Here is a 10,000-nt window from a genome sequence, read left to right as displayed (position 1 = left end):
TTGTTTTGTTTTGTTTTCTATTGTCTGTTTAATTAAATGAATTACCGATTTTTCTTTTTACGACATTTTATCGATTTAACTGCTATTTGCAAAAAAAAAAGAAGATAAGGAGGAAAGAAACAGTTTATTTGTTTATTATTATTAGTTCGTTAAATTTTACAATAATTAACGAAAACAACCTTTATATTTTTCTAATAATCGTTTCAGTCTTTTGTATAACAAAAAATGTAAAATCTGTCATTTTTAGGGATTTTATGGATTTAATTTACGATGAGATCGATCGAATGAAAACAGTTAAAAACAAAAAAATTATTATCCACGTACAGAAAATACACGTACATTGAGCCGATTAGATTTTTAAAAATTTAGATTTAAAAAACGGTAATATTATACCGAAATAATGCTGAAGCTTTCTCAGTATTACGTTTGTTGAATAAAAAAGATCATGTTTTTTTTTTTTTATGTTTTCGGACTTATTTAAGATGAAATCGTTCGAACGAATCGAAAAATAAAGAGATTAAGTTGTTAAATAAATTAAATTTGTAAAATTTTCTTTTTTTTTCTCTCTTTTCGTTTCTTTCGTACTTAATTAGTACAAGAAAAGTAAAAATAATGAATTATTGCGATCAAATAAGATACGTAACGATTCAGTCTATTGGATTTTCAGATACTTTAATTAAAGTAAAAATACGGTTTTATGACGTAAGTTCGTTCGAAACTTTTGAAATTAGGAACGATTAACCAAGATAGATATTTTTTCTTGTTTCTTCTCTCTCTCTTTTTCTTTTTTTTTTTTTTTTTGGAAAGTAATCGCACAAGAGACAAGTGAAATCTTTTGATGAATCGTTAAGGATAATCTTCGATAGAATTGGATGAAACGTCTGCATATGTATGTACATACATATATACACTTTATATACATACATAAATACATATATATATATATATATATATATGTCCTGAATAATCTTAAAGGAGATAATCAATTTTCTAATAACGATCTCTTTGACTCTGAATAACGACGAATCGATTTACGTCTACGTTTTCTAATTAGATAGAAATCGAAGGAAACAGATAAAAAGAAAAAGAAGATAAAAAAAAGAAAAAAGAAAAAGCATGCCGGGTCATTGATTTTTTTCGATATCATTTCACGTTTCGCTCGTTAACTTCGACGATTTCTCGCTCGCCATTGTTATCTCTTAATAAAAAAAATAAATAGATAGATAAATAAATAAATAAATAAAAGAAAAAAGAGAAAAAAATAAAAGCAAGCTATGTGAATTCGCAAAAACGTGGCTAACAAGTATTATATTCCAACGGTTTTGAAACGGTTGTGAATATATGTGGCTATAGGATCGTTAAGGGGTGCTACTGTCGTTACTCTCGAGTGACGAATGATCACAACGTACATGTAGTTACGATATATCATCAACCCCCATAACAACGTGCTCGGTAAGCGACAGCAATCGATATCGACGTCTCTTTAACGACGGTTGTCCTTAGCAACACGAAATACACTTTTGTTTCACGATTGATATACAACAGTATCTTATATGATTACATTGTAAAACTCAGAAATTTATTTTATTATTTCAATTGGTTTAACACGTCCTATGTCAGGTTGATCGTATCAATGATCACGCATCTAACATATATATATATACTATATGTTATAATTGTTTAATGTTATCACATTTATTTCTCATTGATAACACATTCTTTTTATAACTTTACATTTTTATTGCACTCATCGATGATGATTTGTTGCATCTAATACAAGATCGATAATAACAGAAATTATTTAAATAAATCTATTCATGTGTCTCTTCTCTCTTTTTCTCTCTCTCTCTCTCTCTCTCTCTCTCTCTCTCTCTCTCTCTCTCTTTCTTTTTCTCTCTCTATTTTTCTTTCTTTCCAAATCCAATCTCTTTGTTTACATTAATACAAATACATATATCTTTAACAGACACTTCTAAATATACATAAGATATTTTTATATGTTAAATCATATGTAATATATATGATTTAATATTATAAAAAAAAAACGGATGTTAAAGCATGTCCCATCCAAAAATATATAATATGCTTATGTGAGATAACGCGTGAAGATAAACGTGTTCAAAGATAGTAATGCTACTAATGATTAATCAAATTATAACTTTTACTCACTTTGAAACACAATGTATTTGAAAGTTCGTGTATGAGTATACTTAGAGATCGGTATGTGATTATTATACCAGGTTGAGTTTGGTCCAGGTTCTCGAGGAAAGTTCACGTGTCTCGTTCAGCTTGCCGACGTGGAAGATAATTCTAATAGTCGACCTGAAACAAGAACCTACGAGTAGCAAACTATGTCCGTCTGTAGTACGGACGGCGACCTCCATTAGAGGCACGTTCGACGTTTAATTTTGTCCGTGATAGCGTGGTTCAAGTACATACACAGCGCGTACACCCAACTCATTTCCTTTCAATCTCGACATCGTTCGACCTAGTGAGAATGCAAAAAAATTTAAAAAAAAGGGGGGGGGGGGGGGGGGGAAGGAAAAAAATCCCAGGTTACACACAAGTTCGATACGTAAGACCCATTTTTCGTGTTTTAATCTGTCCGTCTCTCTCTCTCTCTCTCTCTCTCTCTCTCTCTCTCTCTTCACTTTCTCTCTCTCTCTCTCTCTCTCTCTCTTTCACTTTCTCTCTCTCTCTCTCTCTCTCTCTCTCTCTCGTTCTCTCTCTTTATTTATTTATTTTTTTATTTTCTTTTTTCTCTTTTTTTTTTGTAATATCGTCCTTTAGATTCCTACTCGGTAAGATCTCATTTCGTTTTCTCAGTGATATTAATTCATCTAGCGATGTATATACAAATACATGGCGCATATATATATGTATATGTATATATATATAGACATATATATATATATATATACATATATATGTATAGAAGGTCGAGTTAAACGTCGTTCAGTCATCGTTAAGGTTCCCTCGGGTCATTGCGCATCGCTTATTGATGACGTCAAAGACGAAAAGTAGAAGTTCCAACCTATTGCGATTCGAATTTCTTTTTTTTTTCTTTTTAAGGATTTCTCGTCGGTTTGATCCATTATGCAGAGTTCAAACGTTTGTGAGTAGTCAGAGTCGCGTGTCTTAATGCTCTAGTTCAATCGTATGTAGGAATGTTTCTTATCTTTTTTCTTCTCCTTTTTTTTATATATTTTTTTCTTTTTATTTATTTGTTTATTTATCTTCATTTTATTTTATTTTTTTTTTCTTTTTTTAATTTTTCGCAGACAAAATTCCACAGAAAGAAAACAGAAAAAAGAAGAGAAACGATCGTTCGATTAATAAAATCGTTCACGCAAAAGCTTACCACGAAAACGTTTACAAAATAATCGAAAGTAATGACTTTTTTTTTTGTATTATTTATTTCTCTCTTTATTTATTTATTTATTTATTTATTATTTTTTCTTCTTTCAAATTTTCTTTTCTCTTGCATTATAATTAATTTCATCGATATTCTTTGTTGATTGACAAGAGAAAAAAAACGAAAAGAAAATACGAAAAAGAAAAAGAAAAGAATACAAAGGGAAATCAAAAAAAGAAGAAAGAAAACAAAAATAAAAACGAACGAACGAACAAACGAACAAACGTACGAATGAACGAACAAACGTATGAACGAACGTACGAACGTACGAACGAACGAACGAACGAACGAACGAACGAACGGACGGACGGACGGACGGACGAACGAACGAACGGTATTTAATTAGTTTACTTCTCGTAGCGTTCGGATCGCATGATTTTTCGTCTTTTTTCCAGGATCGACCGCGCATAAGAACGATGCGACGGGTAACGGAAGGCCGGCGCCCCTCTTGGCGGAACCCAGATACGGTGCCGCGCCCCAACCATACGGTGAGGAGTAAAGAGAGACCGATAAGGAATCGACTTGCAATCGCTGCTGACCTATCGAACGAAATGACTCGTCGTTTAGCGAGACGCATCGATCGGTACCCTAGGCGACAGAGCCCAGCGCTACTTCGATTTCCATCGGCTTTTCCAACGTTCTTTTCTCTGTCCTTCTCTCTCTCTCTCTCTCTATCTCTCTTTCTATCTTTCTCTATCTCTCTGTCTTTCTCTTTATCTCTCTCTCTCTCTCTCTCTCTCTCTCTCTCTCTTTCTTTCTATCTCTCTTTTTTCCTTTCTCCTCCTTCTCCTCCTTGAAACCCTGCCACCCCTCTTTCCTTCATACCCTCTTACCCAATCCACCTTCTCTTCTTTTCTCCTTTAGATCGAAGAAAATCACTTTCCAAGATATTGCTCGGTGGTAGACAGCTCGCTTACGATAATGTCGCACCCACACGCATAGCTTTCCAATTATAATGCATAAAGTTCAAGGCGTGCCTTTGAAAATATTTCGTTAAGTATTTTATTACTGGCCTTTAACCTTATGGGTGAAAATGATAACGAAAAAAAAAAGAAAAAGAAAAAGAAAAAGAAAAAGAAACGAATAAACAAGCAAAGAAAAATATTTCACGTGATATAAAATGGCCGCCCCGGCGCCGGCGCCGGTGGCGCCTACACCGTTGCCCGTTTCGAATATTTTTTATTCGCGTATATCGGACGCGATGTAATATTATTGATAATCATTGTCATCATTTTTATCATCATCGTAGTCGTCGTTGTCGTCGTTGTCGTCTTCGTCGTCGTCGTCGTCGTCGTCGTCGTCATCGTCATCATTGTCATCGTCATCATCGTCATCGTCATCGTCATCATTATCATCTTCATCACCATCATCTTCGAGGTAATTAGTTCGATCGACATGTTGATGGTGACGACGCTTCGCCGACGGTTAACCTATTAGATGGACGATGAACGTTCCTCACTAACTGAGGAAAATGGTTTAAGCGAGCGCCTGTCCTCCGAACGTATAGTTATAATCGTTCCTGATTTTAGGTACTTCCTTAGGTACGGTAATACACACATACATATACACACAGACATATACACACAACCCCCTCCCCCATTAAGCTGTTCGATTATCAGATACTTTTAAGATAACATGGCATCGAGAAGTCGATCGATAGTTTGATCATAAATCTCTTTCTCTGTCACTTTCTCTCTCTTTCTCTCTATCTTTCTCTCTCTCTCTCTCTCTCTCTCTCTCTCTCTCTCTCTCTTTCTCTCTTTCTCTTTCTCTTTCTTTCTCTCTCTCTCTCTCTCTCTCTTTCTCTACTACGTATTTATACATATATATGTATATACATATGTTTATGTATATGTATATATATATATATATCACATGTCATCACTTTTTAAACAATTAATTCCTAATACATCGAATCCTTGAATTTTTCATTATAATTTCATTCGAATATATATTTGTTACGACGATTATTAAGTAGCAAGATATTATTTATATATAGTATGTATATATTTATCGGTTTTAAAATGAATTGATATGTTTATTAATATAAATTTATTTATTATAAATAGTAAATATCAAATTGGTATACCTATATCTATATCTATCTTATATTTAAATATATATATATATATATTTATATATAATGTATCTATATGTATATGTATGTATATGTACATATATATATGTGTGTGTATGCATCCTCCCACAGGATCCACACCACAGGTGACTTTCCCACCCGGTGCCGGCCACGATCGTTACGAGGAAAGCTTCAATGGACCAGCAACATATGCGGAACCATACGTTGAGCGTTATGGTATTAAAAGTGAATTCAGTGGTCGAGAGCCATTACATCCTACGCCACCTCGGCCTGGTTACGTACCCACTTTAGGACAAACCCCACCGTCTAGTACCCAAGGATCTGTAATGATGGTATATGGTTTACAACCGGACAAGGTCAACACCGATAAACTTTTCAATTTATTCTGCCTCTACGGAAACGTAACGAAGGTACGACGCTTTTCTCAAGGATCACAATCGTTTCTCATTTTCTTCTCGTCAAAACGTAATTCTCAATTCCTATCTTCTTTCCTCCCTCCCTCTCTCCCTCCTTCCTTCTCTCTCCTTTCGTTTTTCTTATTACGCGGAATAAAAGTTCAAGTATATCTAAATATTTGATTTTATATATATATATGATGAACATCACATATTTACTCGGTGCAACCTTATTTCTCCTTATTTCGTTTGATTTTCTTTTCTCGAGTAAAGTAACCATGGCGAGTTACAGGATTCAAATATTTTTCAAATGATCTCTTCCTCTCTTTATCTGTCTATCTATCCATCTATGTATCCATCCAGCTATTCATCTCTTTTTTTGATATATCGGAAAAATGATGAAATCTTTCGTGATCCTTTTTGGACTTCGGTCTGAGCCAGCGACTATTAGGATAAGATGTGCAGTTCAATAATCGGACTTGACGCATGCGTGAAACACGTTATCCTGTCTACCTCGTATTCACGAAAATATCTTACATTTCTTTTATTTTTTAATAACGTTTGATTTTTGATCAAGCAAAATGTTATTAGATCAATGATCTAATTGGAGAGATTATATATATATTATATATTTTATATATATTTATATATATATTTTTTTAAATAATGATATATATATATACGTCATATAATGAATTTGATTGCTAATAAATTTTAACATAACAACAAAAACATACACACACACACGCGCATGTGATTTTACATTTAGGTAAAATTTTTGAAGACGAAAGAGGGATGCGCCATGATACAAATGGGCGACAGTATAGCCGTAGAAAGGTGTTTACAAAATTTGAACAACGTTACGATTGGTACGGACGGTAGGCTGCAGCTTGGATTTTCTAAACAGGCTTTTCTGTCGGACGTTACCAACCCGTACATATTGCCGGACAAAACGGCGAGCTTCAAAGATTTTACAGGAAGCAAAAACAACAGGTAAATAAAAATAATCCCCAAATTATAACTGATTATACTGTTCTAGTTTTATATTATTTTTTCGCATATTCTATAAGTACATCTTATTCCCCGAAAGGTTTTTAAACCCTGCTATGGCCAATAAGAATAGAATACAACCACCATCGAAGATAGTCCACTTTTTCAACACACCCCCAGATCTGACGGAGGAAACTGTCAATCGCGTATTCGTTGAACGCGGTATCGAGGCACCAACGACAGTGAAATTGTTTCCCCTAAAGTCAGAACGATCCTCTTCAGGCCTAATCGAATTCAGTAGCGTCGGTATCGCGGTAGCGGCAATAATGGAGTGTAATCACACGGCACTGGAAAACAGCAGTGAGTATACAAAGCCAGTTATATCTCGTATACGTCTTAACGCGTTCTACGATCGTCCTAGATATCCAATCAACGAGATACAAGAAAATTATCCTTAAAGTTCGACCTTGAGATTTAATTGTTTCGTTTCAATTTTTCCATGTCCAATCGTTATTAAAAAAATACCTATCGATATGATGTTATCAAGAAAATGAAATAAACTCGTCAAATAATTATTTAAAACTCTAATCTAGAATGAGAACGTCTGACAAATGTTTTTTCTCTTCGACGAATTTACTTTCAGACGGGAAATTTCCTTACATCATGAAACTGTGCTTCTCCTCCTCGCGTACTATACCCACCAGCTTCCCACCAAGCAGCGGCAGCGTTTCGAGCAATTCCGCCGGTAATGGCCACGTCAAAATGCAGCAGGACTCGGAATAGAACGGCGAGGTCCAGGGCCAGCAGCGTCAGCGCCAGCGCCAGCGCCCCTCTCTCGCCCTGCACCCGTTGTGTGCCCCCGTTGCGACGAGCACGGCCCTGCACCCAGCCACAGCGATAACCCTATCCCCGGTATTGCCACCACCGCCGGTTCCTCCTCCTTTGCCACCTGCTTGTCTCCTGATAGCAACGCCAACCTTGTATCCAACTGTACCACCTCCCCCGCCACCTCCTCTGCCGACGTTCTGGCCTTACTGAGCATCGCTAAGGACGTCTCAGGTATTCTAAGGAGACCTGATCATCATCAAGTGACGTTCTCATCCTTGGGGATCATCGTAGTCTATCGTCGATCAATTCGTAAGACGTTACCCAAGGGTGATAGAAGCTCAATAAGTTCGATCAGAGGGATGAGATCAAAGCGGTGGATCGAACAAGAGGAGGATGAGGAGGAGGAGGAGGAGGAGGAGGAGGAGGAGGAGATGGTGGAGGTGGAGGAAAAGGAGGAGGAGGATTGACAGAGTGAAGATCGGCGCGTGTCCTACGGACAAAAAAGGGGAAGCTGGTTGCATCATTAAACAGAAACAAAAAAGGTGTCACGAGCAGACGCGTGTGTGTGTACGTGCGTGCGTACTTGTTGATACATAATCGTCGTCGTCGTACCGAAGCCTCCGTGTATTTTGTCGTCGTCGTCTCCTCAAAGCCACGTCGTTAACTATCGTTGTGATCTTCGACTGAAAAAAATGTAGGCCAGCGAGAGAAAGAGAATAAAGAGAGAGAGCGAGAGCGAGAGCGAGAGAGAGAGAGAGAGAGAGGGAGAGAGAGAGAGAAAGAGAGAAAGAGAGAGATATGAAATATAATTGGGAGGCCTGCATGCGGACCAATGAGATGTCCAATCGAATTACTTTTTTCCTTTTGTCTCTTTTTTATCTTTTTTTTTTTCTTAAATATTTTTTGGTCTCTCTCCCGTTTTTATTTTCCAACACTTCCTTATCATTTCTCTTATCATCGCTCGCGAATTACATATCAGAGAGGAGGCTAGGGGATGTAACATAGGATCGCGAGAAAAACTATGAGACGACGCTTGGTGTTAGGTGGTGTGGCCTTGACGATGGAACGCTGTGTTATGCGTTTAACATCGAAGATTTGTTACGTCTTAGCAACAACAATAACAACAACAACTACATCTACATCATCAACAACAACAATAACAACATCAATAACAACAGTAACAACATCAACAACAACAACAACAACAACAACAACAACAACAATAGCAACAATAACAATAACAAGATCGCGTAGCTGTTTAATTCACGACTCCTCCACGATCACAATTACAACCACAACCAACCAACGTCATCACCGCCACAACCAACACCAACTGACACCCCTGTTCCCATCGTCCACCGGGAGGTTTTCACTGATTTTGCTGCTGAATAAACGTTCCTCAGTGACCGTTCAAAGAAAAAAAAAACAAAAAAAAACAAAAAATTATGGGATCCAATAAGTACGAGATTAATCTCTACTACCCCCTCGACCCCCCACCCCAACCCCCATTGACCACTGTGTAACGATGGGATACAATTATTAAGTGAGCGTTCGAGAAGAAAAGAGAAAGGAATAAGAAAAAGGCGAGAGAATGAAAGAGAGAGGAAGAGCGAATGATTGAGCGAGCGAGCGAGAGAGCGGTATTGTGTGTGTGAGATTGAGCGAGAGAGAGAAAGAGAGAGAGAGAGAGAGAGGAAGAGAGAAAGAAAAAGAAAGAGGAAGCCAAAGTAACTCTTGTGACCGCGCGGTGTCTCGATAGAAAATTCGTTGCTAACGTCGTGCCAATATACCACAAGCCACGAGAATCTTCGTACCGAGTGTTACGTATTATGTATGTATTTTATCACATATGTATTTTACTTCGTCATGACTAAAGATCGTACGAAAAGATTTGAAAGTTCCGTTCTTCTTGTTTTCTTTTTCATTGTCTTTCTTTTTCTTTTCTTTTCTTTTATTTTATTCTTTCCTTCTTTTGAACTTCTTTTGTATGTGTTTGTCGTGTTTTTTTTTCTTCTCTCTTTTGGTCGCCATTAGTGCGCGAGAAAAAAGCCGCCATCTTGTCTCCGATCACATACCACATACACATTAAATATATGTATATATATATATATAGACATATTTGTTCCATCACCGTTGAGGTTTCTTAATCAATGTACGCGTTCGTTTCGCGAGAAAAGACTGCTTCACCTCAGCAAGCCAAAACAAGTTTTTCTCTTTTTAACTTCGTTTTTCATGCTTTTTTTTCCTTTTTTGTTCTTTGATTATTTTTTTTTT

General features: G+C 36.5%; 1 protein-coding gene across 5 annotated transcripts in view; it reads left to right on the top strand.

The window, feature by feature from the left end:
- LOC127069410 (heterogeneous nuclear ribonucleoprotein L) overlaps window positions 1–10,000 on the top strand; it is a 111,917-nt gene that overhangs the window by 89,756 nt on the left and 12,161 nt on the right. For 3 of the 5 annotated variants that reach the window (XM_051006407.1, XM_051006404.1, XM_051006405.1), the window contains 5 exons: window positions 3,811–3,903; window positions 5,625–5,923; window positions 6,678–6,901; window positions 6,999–7,258; window positions 7,542–10,000. The exon at window positions 7,542–10,000 is cut by the window's right edge and continues 12,161 nt beyond it. In XM_051006407.1, the coding sequence (XP_050862364.1) occupies window positions 3,811–3,903; window positions 5,625–5,923; window positions 6,678–6,901; window positions 6,999–7,258; window positions 7,542–7,681 (1,016 nt within the window). In that variant the 3' untranslated portion in view covers window positions 7,682–10,000. The remainder of the gene's footprint in view (window positions 1–3,810; window positions 3,904–5,624; window positions 5,924–6,677; window positions 6,902–6,998; window positions 7,259–7,541) is intronic. The other 2 variants (XM_051006406.1, XM_051006408.1) reach the window with 2 other exon arrangements.

This window comes from Vespula vulgaris, chromosome 15 (assembly GCF_905475345.1).
Source record: "Vespula vulgaris chromosome 15, iyVesVulg1.1, whole genome shotgun sequence".
NCBI lineage: Eukaryota > Metazoa > Arthropoda > Insecta > Hymenoptera > Vespidae > Vespula > Vespula vulgaris.
This window is presented reverse-complemented; position numbering and strand designations above follow the sequence as displayed.